Raw genomic sequence first — 22,414 nt, 5'->3', positions numbered from 1 at the left:
CATAGATTCAGACTCTTAAGTGCAGTATCACAGTATATAATCAAAGAATGGATACTTCACAGTTGCTGAGACCCAAGAAATGGAATTGGGATTGCTGTAATACTTGAAATGAACTCTGCGTCTCATTTCCTAAGAGAAGGAGCCCATTTCGTAAGAAGTTAGGATAAGCCTGTTTCCTTAAAGGACTGCTTGCTTCCTTTGGAAAAACGTAGGTTCACCCAGTGTTCTCTCCCCCTACACCGACCTCCAGCTTCTAGATAACTCAGTATTTCTCTATAAGGCACATGTTTTAGTAACAGCAGGGCAAAAATTTAGAAAATATTTACAATAATGGAATAAATAAATTTTCCTGGGCAAGGAAAGTAAATTCGGCGGGGGGGGGAGTACATTGATTCAGTCGGTCTGTTGATTTCCAAACACTTCGAAAGCTACTGTGTGTAATTCAATTTACATATAAAGTTATTTTTAAAATATATTTTAAAGTCCCAGGAGCAGAAGGAAAATGAAGGGGAAAATTGCTTTCTCTTTCTCTTATTCTGCGCCCCCCCCCCCCCCGCCCCGGTTAGTGTTCAGGGAAAATTTTTGGAAAAAGGTCTCTGCTCATTTTGGAGTCTTCTCTTGCCGGCAAGTAACAAGTCTGTACAATACAGTTGCCAAGGCAATATCAAGACCATGTAGACAGAAAGCATGGTGTACAGACAGGGAGGTGATGGAAATGGATTAACAATGTGAACAAGAGGAATTTTTTTAATTGGAAAAAAATAAAATCATACTGCCCTTTAATAAGTGCTTGTGCTAGCCGTCCTAATATCCGTTGTTACAAAGGAAATTCATTATGATAAGGGGTTTTTTTTCTACATTGCCTTGTTCATGGATACATGATTTGTCTCCCAGTTATGCCCCTATCTTTGTAACTCTGTACCGAGCCATGTCAAACTTGGTTCTACTGCATTTAAGTTAGACAAAGACATTTTTCATTTGCTAAAGCCAGAGACGTTTTTTCTCTAAGTCTTACTCGAAGCCCTGGATTCAGCCAGACCCTGGCAGACGGAAGAGACAGGCACACCCCTTTCTCCTAAAGCAGCACCAATATTTGCTGCTTAAATAAATGTACTCTCGTCAGACAGGAGTGACCACCAGCCAAATACTTCTTCATCCTCCTAGGACTGTTACTTCAGTTTTTAAAAGGGCTCAAATTTTCTCCATCTTTTCTTTCCCCCTTCAGGTACAATCCTGGGATTTACCCTCCGACCATACAAAATGAGCTACCGAGAAGTCAAGTACTTCTCTTTCCCTGGGGAACTTCTGATGAGGATGTTACAGATGCTGGTGTTACCACTTATAATCTCCAGTCTTGTCACAGGTACCATATGCAGTGTTGTTTTTTTGTTTGTTTGTTTGTCTGGGTTGTTTTTTTTTTTTTTAAGTGTGCTTATTGCAAAAGATCACTTAGAAAAGCAAATGCTTTAGGTTTCTGCTGGATGCATGCTCTGTTCTAGAAAAAAAAAAAGTCCCTTCAAAAATGATGGAAAGGAGGCTTTAGTAATGCATGAATGATTATAACTCTCGTATTTTACCAATCACAAGAGGAAACGGATTTAAACAACCACGTAATCTAGTCTGCCTCACTACAAAAGAGGCACCTGCTAAACCCTACACAACCAGCCTTCTCTGACCACAGCAATATAGTTGACAACAGCGTACAACAGGTCTGTTTTCTCACCCTCTTATCCCACCCAGATAACATCTGGTTGGACAGCCTATTAGCTATTGATGCAAGAATGCTTGTTCTCAGAGCCACCAGGACTTGAGCGGGAGCCTTCTTGGAAGCCTCATCAAGAGGTAATACCCACAACGCACTCACCAATTCTGCTGCCACCAATACTTTATCTTTTCCTGGTGAACCCGCATGATTTCATTTCCTTCTCCAGTTGTCCCCACCCCCGTTACCTATGAGGCTGGTGGGAGAATGGGGAGGGGGCAGGGGATTTCCCCATCTGGATATTTTTGTCAGCTGACACTTGGATTCTCAAGGAGTGGAAGCTTTGCAGGGTAGGATCTATTTTCTGTGACAGTAAGATAACAATCGACTCCTCCATGGGAAATGCTTCAAGAGTCATTTGTACACGTGACTGGTGAATACAAATGGAGCCAAAAAGAAAAAAAAAAAAAAGGTTACTATACATTCCTTCCTGCCCACTCTTCTCTTTCCCCACAGCACACCTCTGACATGAAGAAAGAATGTCCATAGACACCGTCCCGGCAGGATGGTTTCTAGGTTTGTAGCTAAAGCCCAGAACTCAGGTATTACTGACCCTGTTCTCTTCTCCACCCGTGGCTCACTGTCCCTCCATGGGTACATCTCTCCACCTCTATGTAAGCTGGCTCCAAGCATCTTTCCCCTTCCAGGGAGTCCTCAAGGATATTTATAATCTCTTCTCAAGATCTCTGTGTAGTAAGAATTTCATAGCACAATTCAAAAGTCATAGGGCAAGATTCTGACTGCTGCATGCCTGCGAGGGCTGGTCTAACTTGGACAGGAACTATATCAGCTCTTCCCCCAATGCCTTGCGGATCTCTACTGGCTTCCACTTGTTCAGGTCTTTAAACAAGTGATTGCATGTACAGGAGGCTCCCATTGGAGGGTGAACTGCCCATAAAGCAATCATGTAGGCAGGATGATTGGGATGCTTGTTGCTGAAACAACCTGGTCTATTGCTGACCAGGGGGTAATCCTAGCAGTCCCAATTCTTATCACCAAAACTAGATTCATGCTGACAGGACCTTACATTCTCATTTTATTATCCACGTGTTGACATTTTTCTGCGAAGCAAGTTCTTGCAGTAGTTCTTAGAGGACAGAACTCACATGTGCCATTTTATTCAGTGGGCAAGTGTCCCTCTTCACCATCCCTACTGGTCAGTGTCTGACTTGAGTCCCTACAGTCTTCCTGGATGCAAAGTTGAGGGGTTCTGGATTCCTTTATACTGTCTTTCAGTATAGTATCAAGTCCCAGTATCTAAATATTGGGACCAGTATTTAGAGGTTTCTGCTTTCTGATATTTGTGCTGAAAACCCACATGTTACCCTTCCAAGAGGAAAGCCCTCATTTGGCACAATTAGAGAAAATATTATTTCCCCTTAATAGCGATCTTGCTCGACAATTACCTCCAAGTGGAATTTCCTGATATTTCTAATACTTAGTACATCAGCTTCATTGAAGGAATACAAGCTTTCACTGAATAATTGTGCAGGAAAAAAAACCATGATGCAGTCTCTTTACATGGTTAAAAAGAAATTTGTGGGAAAACCTTGGAAAAACTAGCAACATTTATAATATTGAAAGGAATTATAAGCTGCAAGCAACCAATATAAAATAAACTTTTAAAATGTAACCTACTTGTACGTTGGGGATGCTGCCGCTTGGGACCAATAAGAGAGTCTCAGCCCTTTTCCAGGACTATGTTAAGGCAAGGGATATATGGGCACTGGGTGGCTCAGTTGTTTGCGTATCCGAGTTTTGATATCAGTTCAGGTCATCATCCCAGGGTCTTGGGATCAAGCCACGGTGAGTGTGGCGACTGCTTGAGATTCTCTCCCCGCCCCCCCCACCTCATCCTTCTCCCTAATGTGTGTACTCTCTCTCTCTCTCTCAAAAAAGAGAAAATAAAGGGGGGGGGGATATAATTTAGTTTGACAAAGATCTTTGTAAGGTATTAATCTTAAAGATTAATTTCCAAGCTACATAATATTTTGGATACTTATGATCAATTACAATGAACGATTGATTCAATAAGACTTTCCTTTAGGGTTTTAAATACGGTGATTCCAAACCAAAAAGGGAGCAGGGGGTATGACCCATTGGGAATGAGGAGGAGGAGGAGCCTCTAAAAATTACGTACATCCCTGGAGGACCCCTGTGTGTGTTGGGAGAAGCTCCTGGAGAATGTGTTGTCTAGGGAGGAAACAGAGTCAGGTCCATTATTTTAGAATGGAAAGGCATACTCAAATGCCTCCTGTGGCCAATCAGGTGATGATTATATATGAAGCTGCCCTTTCAGGGTACTTTTTATTTTCTTTCTATGATAGAAATATCTTGTGTGTGTGACAGGGGAAGTAACAGGGACAAGTGTGATGACGAGTGGAAAGTGATCCAGCTGCACAATCGGATAGACAATGGGAGGCAAGGAGACTGTGGTGACCTGAAAAGTATCCGCTTCAGCCGATTGTTGCTCTGTGTCAACAAGGGCCAAATCTTCTGATTTTTTTAAGAGGGTCCAGAAATCTAAAAAAACTTAAGAACCTCCTAATTTTTCAATGTTGATACAATTCACAGAACAAAACACTGCAAGCCAAACAAAGCTCCTCTGCAGGCCAAGTCCAACTCTTAGGCTACCATTATAAGAACTCAGGTGTGAATGTCGGTGTCATTCATTGTAAGAAATGCACTGCTGAGCTGGGGCACCCATGGAGCTCTCACTGGGTTTCCCTTACGGCCTTATTCAAGTGTTGACAGCTCACACCAGAGCTCGAGTCAGTATGCTGTCACAAAACACCACATTTATTGACACTTAAACAAATAGCTATTGGAAAACCTGTCCTCTCCATCTTCTGTGTCACAGTTGTGCTGATCTTTCCTGCACCTGATAGGAACACCAGAATAAGAACTCGGGGGTGATGCTCCCACAGAAAGTATTTCCCAACGGGAAAATGTTTGACAGACTTAATGTTTTTAAGTCAACAAGTCCCAGGGTCTTGACAGACAGAGATAGAAATGCATGAAGCCCTTACTACATGTGTTGGATTAGGTATTCTGTTTTAGAAGACTCTGTGCATTTTATTGTGCTAAAGTCACATTTAAACTCAGAAATCTAGGGGTGGCTGGGTGGCTCAGTCAGTTAAGTGTCTGACTTCGGCTCAGGTCATGATCTCACAGCTTGTGAGTTTGAACCCCACATTGGGCTCTGTGCTGACAGCCTGCTTCAGATTCTGTGTCTCCCTCTCTCTCTCTGCCCCTCCCTCTCTCTCTCTCTCTCTCTCTCTCTCTCCCCCTCAGAAATAAATAAACATCAAAAAAAATTAAATTCCAAAATCTAACTTAGGTTTTCGTATTTGAAACATTTGTGTTTGTGAATTGTGGCTCTAAAGCTCCCATAAGCCATGTTCTCCTTTCCCAAATTCGAAATTCCAATCGTTCCAAATATCCTTGGTGTGTATTAGCAATTCCAGAAGCTGCCAGAGAGAAGCTGGGAGCGAGCCTAATGGCTAGATTTGTACTCAAGTACCTGTGTTTTTGAAGAGGAAGAGTAAGTCTGTGCCAACACACCACACAATAAAATGGGGGGTTGGCACCAATTTCTATTGATTTGGTCAGCAGAGGCAGCCAAACTAGATATTTCATGCCAGAAATATGAGTTGGTTTGGCTGCCTTAGCCTGATTAAATTCACTAGATAATAATTAAACTCCATTTCAGGTTGTACTTTGTAGACATAACTATCAGAAACCTAGTGCTTTCTTCTTTTCTCATCTCTTCTTTTCCTCCTCAATCACTTACCTCAGGGGGAATCTTTTGTGTCTCCAGTTTTCTAGAAGCCGGGAGCACCACTTGACAAACGATCTCTGTGAGTTGGGTAAGAGTGTAAGTAAAGGGGAGTGGTAGGGGAATGTCAACAACAGTAGCAGCAGGGTCTGGGGCCTGTGGTAGGACACCCTGGATTTGAGATTATAAAACAGGTGAAGTTTATCTTTTCACACTCATTTGTCCATTAACAGCTATTTTTTGAGTTCTTGCTATGTCAGACACTGAGCTAGGCACAAGAGATACATGAATACAAAGATATCGTCCCCAAGAGGATGTATGTTGGGTGGAGAGGGAGAGCTTCCCTGCATCTCTTAAATCACACAATATACGTAAGCAAATCCTAATTCCAACTGTGAGGGGGTAAGGCTGGTCCTCTGTTAGGTGACCTCTTGCCACGTGGCCACAGGCTGCACTCTGAGCCACCAGTTTGCTGCAGCTGATACAACGCCTGACCCAAACCCAGCCCGTATTAGCAGAGGGTTGGCTCCAGGTCACTGTCCCTATGTAGTCACGTGACATCTGGAGCACTGGGTGCAATTCTGGGAGTGGAATAACAAGGGAGGGCAGCTGGGGCAACGAGAAAGACATTTGACTGATTCTAGGAACATGATTCCAAATCTGATATTTCAAGTCATGGCATCTCCATCCCAAAGTTACATGGGTACCACTCCTATTCACATTTACTTAGAATGTTCTTGAAATCCACATGCGTACTTTTCTTCCAATGTTTCTAATCATTACAGAAAGTGGAAACCTGTTACTAGTCTAGTGAAGGAGATAATAAATTACAATGTAATAAAGTTCTGGATTGCTTCTGTGCCTGCCAAAGGTCTTGGGAACCTGAGATCTGTGCTCTCATTGTTTAAAAAGGTGTGTGTTTTGGAGGGGGGGGGGGCGAGTGTTAATGAGGTGTTAAATGCATTTTAGCACCACAATAAGACTTGTCTTTCCTGTAACACAAAGACTAAGAGAGAATTGAAAGAATGACTTTCTCACTATGTGATTTAATATTAATTAAGGAGGGGTTTCTATCCCACCAGAACAAATAAATACCACTGTATTTACCCCACTTTGGAAAACACTGCTCTGGTCCGTCTAGCCTCACAGTATCTCCTCCAATTTATTGTCTACCTTCTGCCTAGACATTCCCAAGGACAGGGGCGCCTGGATGGCTCAGTTGGGTAAGCATCCGACTTCGGCTCAGGTCATGATCTCACAGTTTGTGAGTTTGAGCCCCGTGTCGGCTCTGTGCTGACAGCTCAGAGCCGGAAGCCTGCTTTGGATTCTGTCTCCTTTCTCTGCCCCGTCCTGACTTGTGCTCTGTCTCTCAAAAATAAATACATGTAAAAAAAATTTTTTTAACTTTCCCAAGGACAAAAGATCTTTGGAACCCATTTGTCCTTGGAAAACTAACAATTCTTTTTGTATGCAAAATCAAACTTTTTTTTTTTTTTTTTTTTTTTTTTGAGAAAGAGAGAGAGTGCGAGCAGGGAGAGGGGCAGAGGGAGACAGAGAGAGGGAGAATGAGAATCCTAAGCAGACTCCATGCTCAACATGGAGCCTGACGCAGACTCAATCGCACGACCCTGGAATCATGACCTGACCCCAAATCAAGAGTTAAGAATTGGACATTCAGCCGACTGAGCTACCCAGTCATCCCCCCCAAACAAATAGTTTTAAATCCAGAAAAACAAAACATCACCTGCCTGCCTGTAATTCCTCATCTGTGTGATAAGCTCTGTGACATAACTCTGTCACATATTCCTTAGGCAGCATCCTTCCAAATCTGTTGACCAATGTACTTGGTGGAACATGGGACTTAACTATAGTTAAGGCCAAGAAGCTGCCATCACCAGCAAAGGACTCTTTTGCCTGAGAGAATAAAAGAACGATAAATGTACCTCAAAGTATATCCTTTCGGTTTCAGACAAATGGCAGGTACAATAAGAATAACCTAAAGTTTTATCATTTCTTTGAACATGAGAGGGCTAAAACTGAGCTAGACAATGCCTAATCAGTTACTTGGCATATGAAGGATTTGTCAAGGGCTTGCAAAAATGAAAGCCAAAATCACTTAAGAAAAATTCAACATTTTGGGGCGCCTGGGTGGCTCAGTCGGTTAAGCGGTCAACTTCGGCCCAGGTCATGATCTCGCGGTCCGTGAGTTCGAGCCCCGCGTCGGGCTCTGTGCTGACAGCTCAGAGCCTGGAGCCTGTTTCAGATCCTGTGTCTCCCTCCCTCTGACCCTCCCCCGTTCATGCTTTGTCTCTCTCTGTCTCAAAAATAAATAAACGTTAAAAAAAATTTTTTTTTTTAAAGAAAATTTCAACATTTTAAACTATTGATTGTCATGGCTCTGGGTATAGATGACACCTGTTTGAAATACCCCAGGCATTAATGTATGAGAAAAGGGACTGTAAATGTCTCCCTTTTTCCCCACACGTACATTTTGTAGAAGAAACAAAAGTGTCTGTCTTGGGTGGGGAGGAGGTTCTTGGGGCCTCCCTTTCATTCTCTGTAAAATGAAGGTGATAACAGTACCTATGTCATGGATACCTATGTTGTGAGCATTTATGCCTGGCACATAGCATGTGCTCAATTAGTGGAAGCTTTTGGCAGTAATAGCATCAGTGAGAGCTGTCCTGGTGGTCTGCTTTGTATAAATCAAAATTCTAGGGCAAGAAGAGACAGTTTCAGTTCAGAGGCAGGTAACTAAGCCTCCAGATTGCACATGCTTCATCTGTGATCCTTGCAGCCATCACTTTCCTATTAAAGGTAAATTGAAGAGGGGCACGTGGGTGGCTCAGTCAGTTAGGCGTCTGACTTCGGGCTCAGGTTATGATCTCACCTCTTTTGAGTTCAAACCCTGCATTGGGCTCTGTGCTGATAGCTCAGAGCCTAGAGCCTGCTTTGGATTCTGTGTCTCCCTCTCTCTCTGATCCTCCCCCACTCACACTCTGTCTCTCTCTCCCAAAAATAAACATTAAAAAAATATTTTTAAAAAAAAATAAATAAATAAAGGTAAATGGAAGAAACCATGAAGTTAATCGAGTAACAACATGGGAGCCAGAGAGAATTCCTTCCTCACCGCTGGAGGGGATTACTTTCTGCCCTGCAGCATGGGATGTGATTACCTTATCACAGCTGCATAATTCTAAATATTTTCATTGGTTATACAACTCTCCATCCCAGTCTTTCCTGAGACACTGGGGCCCAGTGTGTGGCACCCTGCAATCCACAGGGCAGCGAATTCCACACGTAGTAAGCAGAGCTTTTCCTGCAAACTAGACCTTTAGACAAACTGAGTCTCTGTCTCAACACGTGAAAAGTCTTTGTGGCGGCCTTGAAACAAGCCAGCCAGAAAGAAGCTTCAGCCCAGCTCATCTGAAGCCAATAGGCTGGTCCTGCTTTATTTTCTATCTAGAGCTGCTTAGAAACATTGGAAAGTAGGCAAGTAATGTCCATCTAGAAAAGAAAGGGGTAGAATATAATGGCAAGACCCATCCATGGGGTAGAGATCACCTGGCCTTTTTTTTTTTTTTTTTTTTTTTTTGGCACCATATTGAAAGGAAATCTGAGTAATTATTTTTAAAAACTTATTTTAGAAAATGTTAGTGGATTTGGGGTTTTGTTGAGATGTAGACCAAATCATTTAACTCTGGCTACCTCAGAAAAAGTCTCCCTTTCTATTACAGACAGCTTCATCCAGTAAGCATTTGTAGAGGCTTTTTATGTGCCAGCCACTTTTCTAGGACCTAAAGATACCAAAATGAAGACGACAAGGCCCCTGACTTCAAGAAGTTCAAAGTCTGGTTGGGAGATAGACTTGTGACTGCAATATGAGGAGGCAGTGGTGACCCAGGCAGGATGAGCCCAAAGTATGCAGGGAGCAATGGGAGCATCCCTGTTCCAGACTCTCGGGTGTTCCAGAAACGAGTGCTCCCTAGGAGGAAACCAGTGCTCCCTGGCAGGAAACAACTCTGTCAGCCGGAGAGAAGGAGCATTTGTTAATTGTTGCTCCTCATTGTTTTCCTCACACCTGACTCTTGCACCATTAAATGCAGTTAAGAGCCAGGGGTGGGGCCCTGTGGGTTTCCCAGTAAAAATCACCCCCTGGGAATGTGGCCTCACAGATGGGAAGTCTGAGAGAAGAGTCTCCTGACAGGGTTTTGACCACAAAAACTTTCCCTTTCAGAGGGGAGCCATTCAGCTTACAGGAGGCAAGCCAGGAGACCTGAAGCTGTCCTAGCTGGAAGGCAGGCAGAGGGGACACCATACAGCCTGGCACCCAGGGCGGGAATCCCCCCTCCACACTTCCAGAAGGTGGCTGTCAGCTGCCACCTGAACATTCCACTCTCAGATGGTCCAAACTGTTGAGCTAAAATCTGTCTCCTGTGAGGTCTGCCCACTAGTCCTAATTGTGCCACATGGAACAATGAAGGATGAGAGTTCTTCCAGTCAAAAGACCCCTAAACACAGGCCAAGTGTCCCAATTCTTCACCACTCTGGTTGCCCTCCCTTGGACCCCACCCACTCCCAGACTTGAACTCAGTGCTCCACATGTCATATGACTGGGTAGGGACAGGGACATGGACCTAACCCTCTGATCATACTGGCTGGGTTTTGTTCAGCTGTTGTCAAACCATTGGCCCAGAAGAGTTCAGCCTGTGATCACCTAACCCCTCAGAAATGAATGCCTGTGAAAATATGTTTGTGGTAAAAATGGAACAGTTCTTGAGCTGAAAGATCAGAGGCCACAGGCTCAAGGCTCTGTGTCAGATGCAACTTTCCAGAAGGCTTGGGTCTGCATGAGGTGGGAGCTCTTATCTATAAATTGCAGCATTTTCAACTTAACCTGTGGTTTTGATCAGTTCTGTGTTGTCGGAAATTTTTGAAAGTCTCTTTTAAAAAAAATTAAAAGGAAGGAAATTTTAAAAGCTTCCTTTAAAATTGAACCATTCTCTAAGAAAAATAAGATTTTTCCCCCTTATATTACCAATCTAATGATTTCCTCAAACCACTGTAGAACTATAGATCTGTGGGAGGCGTTGGGAATAGATGTTTTTCTTCTGTTCATGCAATCAATAATGGCTTCCAAGAGAGTAAGTTACCAGATAAATGCTGACTGGAGATTTATGGTCAAGGACTGGAAGTCGTGGGTGGGGGCTGGGGGCAGGGGTGTGTCCACAGCGACATGCCATCTTATGCACCTCTCACTTCTGCAGTTCACATGCTGAGAGTCTGTACTGTCCCATCCAGGTTAATTACACTACATGGGACGTAGTCCCCTGGCCATCACCCACCCCTACCCTCCCCGCAAATTCTTCAATCAATTGGTCTGAAATGGGGCTTGAGAATTGATGTTTCTCTATAGTGCTCCAGGTGATTTTACTGGGCACCCAGGGTTGAGGACCACCGCTTTACAGTTTTTCTAGAATCGTTCTTTGCAGGTATGACCACTGAGGCTATACCTTATTAGTTCAGATACCCCATCTTCCAGGAAGCTCTTTCTGGTTTTTCCCTCACCCCTACTAATACATGCTCCCAAAGACATAGGTTCATTATTTATTCCATATGATTTTAGTTAAACTCATTTAAATAAAATGAAAGCTTATCATTTGTATGAGCAAAACAATATAGAAATATACAGAGCAAAACATGAAAGTACTCCCAAACACAAAGACACTCAGTCTATTGATTCTCATTTGAATAGACTTCTGCTAGGAGAACCGCATACCCTGAAAATGTTTGGGTACCTGTGTTCCATTATGAAAGACTTGTCTGTGTCCCAGAAAGCCAAATAAAAAGATGCTGGAATGTCTATCAACAGACACACACACACACACACACACACACACACAGAATTTCTACAGCCAGACAAGACTTTCTGTGACAATGTCATGGATTGTATGTCTCCAGGGCACGCTAAGTATCCTGTCATCTCTCTGTTCAGTGTTTAGAGAGCATCTCCTGATAAGCAGAAAGAAGATTTTGTGCTGGGATTACTCTCTGCTGGAGGATTGATCTGCCGGGATTATCTAGCCAATTTTGTTTCTGGCTGGAATCTAGTTTTATGACTTTTCCAGAATTTGTTTTTACGTTTTAAAACCTTTTTAAAACTTTTTAGCTGCCTCATGGAGAAAATGTTTGCAATAGTCTCAGATCCCCAGGTTGCAAGGCAGCATACAACCATGATCACACTTGTCTTACTAACCCATCAATATCTACAATATCTGTGTAACACTGTTTTCAAATGTTTGTATCCAGGACTTCCTCATGTGGGGAAAGAGGTTTTGCCATCTGTGTGTGTATGTATGTATGTATTTTAAACAATTGCTTGAGTTTCTACCCAAGTTTTCTTCAGAGGAAAGAAAATTCCCCTAAATTACTAAGGGGGTTTCCTTTCACAGGGTACTGCAGGAAAGGTGGCCAGTGTCTGAGTTCTTTGATTCTAGAGATGAGTAAACAAATCAGAAGGAGCTGTTGGCTAATGTCTTAGGAAGAATTCTATAGGAAGAGCAAGATAGGTCTCCTAGATCCAGCCTGCTAAGACAGCATCCATATTACCAGAACTTGTCAGTACTTTCCAGAAAAAATATCTTTATATATACACACACAATCTTGTTTCATCTGTAATATCCCTGGATCCCCTCCCCGATCTACACTCTGTCCCACTACTGGATTATTTTGAAGCACATGCCAGAAATTTCATTACATTTCTGAAAGCAAAGAAGACATAAGACAGGTATAATATTTTAAGATGATACATGTTTTATGTTTCTTTAATGTCCTATGCCATCCCCCAACATACACACATATACCCCAAGAGCTGTCAATCACTTGAAGACAGTTTTGCCAACCAAGCTCTTTACTTTCCTTCCATTCGTGGTACAGACTTCTCTACCGGTGTTTTACATGAATTACCAAAACGCTTCTGCAGACAGAGCATGACACGTCTTTAGTAGGGGATGATGCAGTAGATGCTTATGCTATGAAATTTGGGGGCACAATTTTTCCTTAGAGCACCATATGAACACAATATGTATACATGCACACATAGCTTTGTATGTTTGTTCTTTTTTCCAAAGTCCTTCTAACTCAAAAAAGTACTGTAGTCTTACAGTGCCTCAGCTGTTAGTAACGCTTTTAATTTACAACTTTTCCAGAATTTGTTTTTCTACTAGATTATTTGTAAGTAAGCTGTAATGTGAATGCAGTGTTCTTAAAGGTGTTTGTGCTAAGAGGTGAAGTTTCATTATTTTAAAGCCATTTACCTAAAAGTATGTCACAAAAGTTTCCCAAATTATAATATAGGGATACATAACAAGAAAAAAATCCTTAATATCAGCGTACACACTAAATATTTAAGAAAAAATGGAAACATTAGTAGCTTCCATCCTGGACTCTTGCCATGTTTTTTTGTTTGTTTTAGAATCAACTTCAGGAGTCTTCTCTTGAGACATATGCTTAATGACATATCTGCAAGCATTCCTTTTTGGCATGGGCTCTGAACATAGTTTTAGAGCCAGGCAATGTAGTAGTTCTTAATCACATTTAGAAATAACAAAACGAAAATTCATAACGCTTTTATGGGTACATGAAAAATGTTTACATATTAAATTCAATATGATATAGGAACACATTTACTATGAGATAGTGTGACTCTTATGCAGTATAAGGGCAAAACTGTATGGGGCGCCTGGGTGGCTCAGTTGGTTAAGGGTCTGACTCTTGGTTTCAGCTCAGGTCATGAACTCACAGTTCGAGCCCCACGTTGGGCTCTGTGCTGGCAGTGCAGAGCCTGCTTGGGATTGTCTCTTTCCCTCTCTCTCTGCCCCTCTCCCACTTGTGCTATCTCTGTCACTCTCAAAATAAATAAATAAACTTAAAAAAAATTTTTTTTTAATAAAAAATAAAAATAAAAAACTAACAACATATGCCCATGTACAGTATAAGCTATTAAACCTAAGCATGATTGGCAATTTTAAATCCTCTAATACCATATAGATATAATAGTTTATGGTTTTCAAGCCCTTTTATCTGCTAGCATTCAGATCAGTAGAAGTTAAGAAAGGCTTAAGAAAACTTTTTGGCAGAAAATCTTAAAACTGAGAGAATTCAATCTATGGACTTTAACCTGTTCATTGCTTTTCCCTTTGAATTGAGCACCCAGCAGCATTTGATTTTAGGAGAAAACATTCGGGTTTAGCTTACAACACAGGTATCCAATGGGAACATGGCTTGAAGTCTCTATATAATTTCCTATCAAATAAACATCTGAACAGTAATTTAACAACTACCAAGGGAGGTTAGGTGCCTGAGAAGTGCTGCATATACAGGTAGGCACACTTTGCTTATGTGAAAGACGGTTACATCACAACGTGTTATCAGACTTTCAACTGCTAGAGACTCTTGCTGCAAAACATTACCACCCACCACTAACCTTCTCCTTATTCCTTAGAATGAGAGGAACTAGGGGCATCTGGCTGGCTAAGTTGGAGGAGCATGTAACTCTTGATGTGGGGGTCGTGAGTCTGAGCCCCATGTTGGGTGTAGAGATTACATACATACTTGCGTACTTATATACATAAAATGATAGAAGCCATTTTATGAAGGGGGCTCTTTTATTTCTATGAAGCCCCTAAAATTACTTATTGGTATTGGTAGATTTATGCTTATCTTATTTCAAAGTGACACTTACTGGTTTGTTTGTTTTTTTAAGATTTTATTTTTAAGTAATCTCTACACCCAACATGGGGCTTGAACTCATGACTCCAAGATCAGGAGTCGTGTGCTCTTCTGACTGAACCAGCCTAGTGCCCCTTTTAAGATGGCGCTATTTTTTTTTAATAGTTTTATTGAGATGCAGTTCATATGCATGCACTTTTTGTGTGTAATTCAGTGGCTTTTAGTGTATTCAGAGTTGTGCATCTATCACCATAATCCATTTTAGAACATTTCATCACCCCAAAAAGAAACCCCACACTCCTTAGCCATCATCCCCTAATTATCCCATTTCCCCAGCCCTAGGAAACACCAATCTATTTTCTTTCTCTACAGATCTGTGTATTCAAGACATTTCGTTTACATGGAATTTTACAGTATATGGTCCTCTGTGACTGGCTTCTTTCACTTAGTATATCTTCAAAGTTCGTCCATGTTGTCACGTGTATTAGTATTTCATTCCCTTTTATGGCCACATAATATCCCATTATATGGACATACCACAGTGTCTTTATCCATTTACTAGTTGGTGGACATTTGAGTTGTTCACTTTTTTTTTTTTTTTTTTTTTGCTATAATGAATAATGTTGCTAACGACATTTATGGGCATATGTTTTTATTTCTCTTGGGTATATACCTTGAAGCAGAATTGCTAAATCATATGGTAACTCTGCGTGACCTTTTGAAACACTGTCAGACTGTTTTCTGTAGTAGTTGCACTGTTTCACATCCCCGCCAACAGTATATGAGAGTTCTAATTACTCCACATTCTTGTCAGCATTTGCTATTCCTTGGGTTGAGGGGGTGGGTTTTTTTGTTTTTTGGGTTTTTTTTGTTGTTGTTGTTTTTTGCTTTTACCTGTAAAGATTCATATTTTAGCTAAAACTTCTGAAGTCATAAGATATGTAGTCTGGGCATTATAATTATGCATTTTCATTTCAAAAAGAGAAAAATTCAAATATTAAGTCTTTGGCTATGTTAAAATATTATTGAAATCCCTTAAAATGTATGTAGACTAATCAGTTATAACTTTTGGCTACATTAAAATACAATGTGTTAATTTCTTGAGTTATAGTGAATAAAAATAAAGTTAATTTTTAAAATGTCAGGTGACACAACAATGTGAATATACTTGACACGACTGAACTATACATTTTCAAAGAGTTAAGATGGTAAATTCTATATGATTTTTAACACAATTTAAATTTTTTCTTAAATCAGGTGTAACCTCTTAATGTCAATTCTTTTGGAAGACGCACTCTAAACGGTTGTTTGCTCCTTGTTCTAACCTACCACGGCTAGAGTTTTAACACAAAGCTTTGAACAGACTGCTTGAGTCAGAGAACTTTCTCCCCATGCCTAATTTTCACTTTTGGAGATATGGAGTATAGATACTTGGGTGAGCAGAATGTAAGTTCTCCAAGGCAGTGATCAGATAATCTCTCTAAATCGACACATTCCTCAGCCGCCCCAGTGGTTGTGCTGAAGGCGTGGTTGGGGTTGAGGTTGAGGAAGACACAGACTGAAGCAAGAGAACCTCTGGATGACAGAGTCAAGCCCCAACCCCCCCACACCCCTCTCCCCACCGACTCAAGGAGTGCAGACGCCAAGACGGAGGTGCTGACACAACCCCCTAGTGTCAGTGGCCTGGTACATCTTGATTTACAGAATGGCCTCCTGCCCCGGTGGTGAGAATTCTGTTCAGATCTTTTACAATACTATTGAATTACATATTTCTTATCATTCTTTTGACTGTGAGCTATAATTCCAGGTGAATTGTTTTCCATTCAGAAAGTAAATGTTTGCTCTCCTGAGGTGTCTGCACTTGGGAGATGCAACAAGAGTCCCTGTAACTGTGTTTTGGGGGCACCCCCCTTTGTCAAGCACTAGTGAGATCTCAAATCCAAATCTTAACTCTGCATCTTTGAAGAATTACTTCTCCTGCCTCTTGACCTGGAAGAGCCAGAATGAAGTTTGCAACTGGCCGTTCTCAGTCACTTGGAGGATTGTTTCATTCAGCTTCCACCTAATTTCTTGAATTCCCAGCAGTGAGTTTTACTTTTGCTTGATGAGCTGATTTGTCATGATCCTGATTATTGCGAACTTTTATGCCTGAATAGGGTTACAGCCCAAGCAACCTCTAGTGTTGATGTTGACATCCTTTTACAGATGTAGACATAATGTATGAGTTAGTTGTAAGTCATTCCTTTGTGTTTCATTAAAGAAACCCCCTGAAGTCTCTTCGGTATAAGTTAAATTTAAGCCACTGAACACTTTTTACAAAAGAATAAAACGATATTATTCAAGGAAAACGAAAGATGGTTGGGTCTTTTGAAGTTACCAGCAAGAAGGGCAACATGGGTGCTGCTGCTGGACACAGGGTGGATTTTTGGTCTGACCAAAGGAACTCTGGAATTGTAAAGAACACCGATAGAGTATTACATGAACTATCCTTGATAACAAGGGCTGGGTTTTTTTCACTAACAATTGGTTTCCTCTGTTTATTTTGCTGTTTCAGATTATCCTTTCTGTGTTGAAATCCACACAAGGGGCATAAGATTAAAACCCTCGAAAAATAAACAAAATATCCCAAGCTTTTTGGAAATCTAAATGTTAGACATTGTTCAGTAATGTCTGCCCCCTGTGGTTGGACAAAACCACACTCTGGTATGTGTGTTGGCTTTATTCTCCTGCCCTGTGATTTGCTTTTGGCGGCTCAGAGCCAGAGTGGCCTCTCCAAATGCAAGCTTCATGAAGGCAGACGGTGTGCCTCCACTTTGATTAAGCTGCGTAGTCAGCCTCCTCTGTAGGTGTCCCCGGCCCCACTCCCCCCCACAGTGCTGTGGAGCAGTTGTCCACGTTGACAATGACAATCTAACCTGCCTACTGGGAAAGCGGAATTGGATATTAGAAGGAAGACAATTTGTGGCATCATATTTGTGGTCTCTTTAAGGAGAAAATTCCACCGAGTGGTTCCTAAGTCTTTGAAAACTTTCTACTTCAAAATTTTTTATTTCAAGAAATAGAAATTACTCACTTTACTCATGAATACTGCTCAAAAAAGGAATTTTTGAGGGAAAAAAAAGATCTCTTGAAACTCTGCAGGTATAAGTAATTCCTGCAAAGGGGAGTACAAATAGTGTCCGCGAGGGAAGCAGAGGCAAAGGCAAAAATTTTAAAGAACCACAGATCACCCCGTGTTCATTGTGCTATTGGGATGAAAGACTTAGGGATAGAACTGGTCCCATGGTGTGTTTCTCACTGAAATCATCTCTGTCCACAGCCCAAAAATGCATCTATTCTGGTAAACTATACGTCCCAGATGACATCATGTTATAAAATACGTATTTGTCGAGAATTGTGATGGAATTAGACTCTGCCCACATCATACTCACACAAGAGATGCAAAGAAAGCTGCATGATTCTGCATGGCTAAGGTTTAACTTTCATTTGTTTTCTTTAATTAGCCTATTGGAAAAATGTAGTTCTTCCGTGGTAGTTTCAAGTAAGAATCTAATTTGATCATTTTCCTCTTAAAATATTTTATGAATCCTGTGAGTACTCAGCAAACACTCACTGTTAACCAATTTCCATTTTCAGCCACATGCCAGTCATAATACAACTTTTTAAGGGGACTTGAATGAAATAATTTAATTAATTTTAATGCCCAAAAGGCAAAATTAGCTGCCATAAATTTCTCTGGAGCGAAGCATACTCAATCCTTCCAAATAAATGTTTTCATTTTTGACATTCAACCAAGACATACTCAAATTCGAACGTATCTTTTGTTAAGTAAACATTTTCTTTGGCATTCAGAATTCCAAACTTTGCTCAGCAAAGAGAGAGAGAGATGAGAGAGAGAGGAACAGAGATCAAATCCATTAAGGCAAATGTAATCAATTTTACTTTGGTACAATATTCCTGCCAATCTACCCATTGGTCCACTTACACTGAAGAGTATATAAAAGTTAAGGTAAAATCAGTGCTTCTTTCGTGGAAAGAGATTTTTGGTCAGCACCAGAAAAAAGGCAGATTGTGGTCCAATTTTGACCGAAAGGCTATTTTCTTAACAAACATCCAGACTCCAATTATCCATTTTATTTTATTTGTACAACTGAAATCCGTTTTTGAGAAAAGGCAGCAGTCATAACCATTATTATGTGGTACAAGAGAGTGGTTTCTTTTATCACAATGTATCACAGTAACTTCATGGCTTTTTTTGTTTCTTGTTTTTAATTTATGCCAGCCTTTATGTGGAGAAGGCTAAAATAGGCTCTGAGAGCTATGGGTTTATGGTGAGCATTTAGAATCCTGCTATTTGAATTGTCTATTATTTTCTATAGCGTTATAAAATTAGGATTAATGTATGATATTCTGCATTTCTGTGTGATCGCTTAGAATTTTCTTTCAATTAAGGCATTAATCAACTTCAGACTTACCATTTGGTTTGTATTTATCCTTTTTTATTTTGAGGATCAAACACATAGATGTATAGGAAATAGTATTTTATTCCTCTAAATACCTTTCCATCATTAAGTTTCTAAAAATTAATGCACTGTCTCCATGTTGAAATTTTAAAAGATCTGTATATTTGATCATTTTATATATAGACGAGACTAGCCACTCTGAGCAACAAATTTAAGTTTCAAACATTTAATTTAGAAACTTTTCAAGGAATTTTGAGTTTTGTGTCAATAAGAGATTTTTACTGATGACTAATATAATTTGGAACCACATTAAATTAATTTGAGCCTGCAAAATCTACCATTTTTGCTCCCCATAATTAATCAGATCTTAGAACAACTTCCCAATGTATTCTGTACTGTATCTCATACTGTCTCCCCCTCTGTGCAATCTGAGTGTTTGGCTTTTACAGTGTTTGGTTCCCCTGAGAAGGTATTCATGGTTTCTATGGGCTTTGTTCACAATCATGGCATTCTTGGAGGATAAACCCTTTGGCCTTCTTGTGACACTGAGCTACTGATACCAGCCTCCCACATGTACAGATAGCTGAAATCCACATTCAAAAAGTGCGACCTCATCAGGAAAGGGGCTTGAAAAGAACTTCTTTAAGCATGAGCAGGCCCACTGTGTTACTGGTCTTTACAGACGAGTATTCTCTCTCTTCTTCCTTTCAACCACATACATTGTCGAAAGACGCAATGTCGAAAGTGCAGGATTTGATCTCTCATGACTCCAGCTGCATAAATGACCTGTGGTTCAAGGGTTACTAAGATTTCAACAGAAGGAAAAAATATGAAAACAAAAAACCATTCAAAAGAAACACCGCAAATATACACTTTTACATACATATAATGAACAGCCCTAATTGTACAGTTCAGTTATTATAGTCTTTATGTGTGTTTAATTATAAAAGTCACCAAGTCAATCCTAGCTGAATGAACTTATCTAATGAGCTCATGGGTAAAAGAGTCTCTGTATTTTTTATCTCTATCAGGAAAAATGGACAATTGGCTTAAATTCCTATTTTAAGGATTCTCGAAGAAAAAAACAATCCTATCTTCTGTTGATTCCTAAGATCGAGACTGAAAAGTGTCACAAAGAACAGGGCTCTAGCCTATCTGTAGTTCATTATTTGTTAAAATATATATATATATATATATATATATATATATATATATATATATATTCCTCCTATCTCCTTCAGGAACTTCATTCCAGTAGATTTGTTCTAAAACAATTTCCGACTGTTGAAAGATCAAGGTAGAGTTCACTTGGAAAAAATATCCTAAAGGAAAGTCCAGATGAATGGTTCTCAAAATCTGTCCAGTTCCAACCTACTTGAGGGATAAAACTCGCTCTTCTTAGTGATTAATAGTAGCTAATATATTTGTTTGTTTTGTTGTGTCTGTTTTTGGTGTGGGGGGAGCAGAAGGAGCTATGTAAACTTGTGTAGTTTAAAAGGGCCCTAAAGATTTTTGTGATACCCTGATATTTATTTTCTCCTCTTCCCAACCCTTGAGAAAGATGTGCCTTCCCAACTGAGAATAACTGTGCATTTTTCAAAACTAGTGAATTATAAAATGCTCCATCATGGATTACTGTAGTGAGTGCATTTAAAATTTACTTCAAAACCTTTAGGGTTATTGATTTCACTTTCAGTTTCTTTTCAGGAATAAACTACTGGGTAAACTGAAAGTCAAGTCTAAGAATGTCAGCCTACCTCACTGTTTTTATATGGGGCATGCAAGTCTTAGTGCAGAGACAGGTGGGGAAATAAGATTAAATGTTAGATGAACTTGTTCACTTTTTCTACCTTGACCTCTAGCTCTGGGATGAGAACGAAAGACTTTTCTCCTTGATACAGGATAGGGACTTTCTATAGTGTGAGGGAAAGTAGTTTCTGGTAGAATCACTTATGTCTAAAAAGAGAATTCTTTTCCCAAAACATAATAATGCCTATTATCATTTGTTTAGAAATTAACAATAATCTCTTAATAATATTATCTAGTCCATTTTCAAATAGCCCCATTTCTTTTCTCCCTTTCTTTTTCCAGTTTATTAATTTGAATCAAGCCACATCTTATGTTGGAAATGTTTTGTATCCTTTAGATTTGTTTTTTATGTTTATTTGTTTTTGAGAGAGAGAGAGCGCGCGCGTGTGCATGCACATGCGCACGAGTGGGGTAGGGACAGAGAGAGGGAGACAGAGGATCCAAAGTGGGCTCTGTGCTGACAGTAGAGAGCCTGATGCAGGGCTCGAACCCGGGAGCCCCGAGATCATGACCTGAGCTGAAGTTGGACATTTAACCGACTGAGCCACCCAGGCTCCCCTGTTTTGTATCTTTTAAATCTCTTGATCTATAGTTTCTCTCTCTTCACCACTCTGTCTCACTCTCTCCCACTCTTTTCTTTTGCAATTTGTTGAAGAGACTAGATTGTTTGTCATGTAACATTAGCTTTCCACATCTGAATTTTGCTGATCATATCTGTCTAGTGTTTTTGACTTCTTTCTCTGTCTCTCAGACCATGATTTTAGGTCAAGAGATTCACAAACAGGTACAAGCACTAGAAGTCTATAACACAATAGAGACCTTGAAGAGCCTTAGTGACCATAGCTCTTAGGAGCTGGTAGAACTCAGTTGGCCAGAGAATATTGAGTTAGGCAGGACTACCCTTTGAGAATGCGATTCTTTCATTTGTTTCAAAGTGGGCATGAGATGGGGCTCAGCCACCTGGGTGGCTCAGGTCATGACCTCACAGTTTGTGAGTTCAAGCCCCTCATGGGGCTCTGTGCTGACTGCGCAGAGACTGCTTGGGATCTCTCTCTCTCTGCCTCCCTCTGCCCCTCCCCCGCCTGCACACAAACGTGTGCATGTGCTCTCTCTCCTCTCTCTCTCTCAAAACTAAATAAATAAAACTTAAAAAAAAATGGGCATAGGCTACAGAATGAGTTACCAGGTATGTGCATAACTAGAATTGTATACAAAATAAACTTAAAGGCCCAGTAAAGACCTCATAATTCTAAGCTCTCCTCTCTGCCTAGAAAGGACCCACAGGTCCCTTCCAAGTTACTAAGATTTTAAAACGGCTGGTTCATTATTATGAAGATGGTGAGTTCATGTAGAATAAATTTATTCCTGGGGGAAGAATGTAAATATTGGAGGGGGAATTCAGCAATTTTCAATTTAGAAAGAAAGAGAAGGAAAACTATTATAAAGGGGTTTTGCTGTTGTTGTTTTATCAAAGTGAAATGTAGAAACCAGAAGCTACGGCAGAAACTTAGTCTCCTCCTCTGGTTCCTCCCCATCTCCAGGCTTGTGGATTCTACCTCCTTAACTCTGACTTCTGCCTCGGGCCTCCGCCCCCGCCCTAGCCCAGACAAAACCGCTCAGTCCTAATCTACAGTATCAATTCCCCTGCTCTGTCCCCCTGCCTGCTTTTTTGCATGAAGACTATAGGGTCTAACTAAAGAGTTGAGTAACTCTGAGCTTACCCCTCACATTGCTTTTGGAATAAAGGTCAGTTGTGCGTATGTCTTCTACGGCTTCTGCCTATCCCTTTCCATCTCATTTCTCACCTCCCGTGTCAAATCTTCTCCAGCCTCTTCACCCTCCTTACTCTCAGGACTTACCTGGGATGTCACT

The 22,414-nt window shown here is 40.7% G+C and overlaps 1 protein-coding gene and 1 long non-coding RNA gene across 3 annotated transcripts in view; one reads left to right on the top strand and one right to left on the bottom strand.

Moving 5' to 3' along the window:
- The window catches only part of SLC1A3 (solute carrier family 1 member 3), a 78,933-nt gene that overhangs the window by 19,021 nt on the left and 37,498 nt on the right, over positions 1-22,414 (top strand). Inside the window, exon 3 of the mRNA XM_030331140.2 lies at positions 1,226-1,363. Within this exon, the coding sequence (XP_030187000.1) occupies positions 1,226-1,363 (138 nt within the window). The remainder of the gene's footprint in view (positions 1-1,225; positions 1,364-22,414) is intronic.
- The window catches only part of LOC115524673, an 87,838-nt gene continuing 83,818 nt past the window's right edge, over positions 18,395-22,414 (bottom strand). Inside the window, exon 5 of one of the 2 annotated variants that reach the window (XR_003972171.1) lies at positions 18,395-19,536. This is a non-coding gene — a long non-coding RNA (uncharacterized LOC115524673). The remainder of the gene's footprint in view (positions 19,537-22,414) is intronic. The other variant, XR_003972172.1, reaches the window with a different exon arrangement.

This window comes from Lynx canadensis, chromosome A1 (genome assembly GCF_007474595.2).
Source record: "Lynx canadensis isolate LIC74 chromosome A1, mLynCan4.pri.v2, whole genome shotgun sequence".
NCBI classification, from domain to species: Eukaryota; Metazoa; Chordata; class Mammalia; order Carnivora; family Felidae; genus Lynx; species Lynx canadensis.
This window is presented reverse-complemented; position numbering and strand designations above follow the sequence as displayed.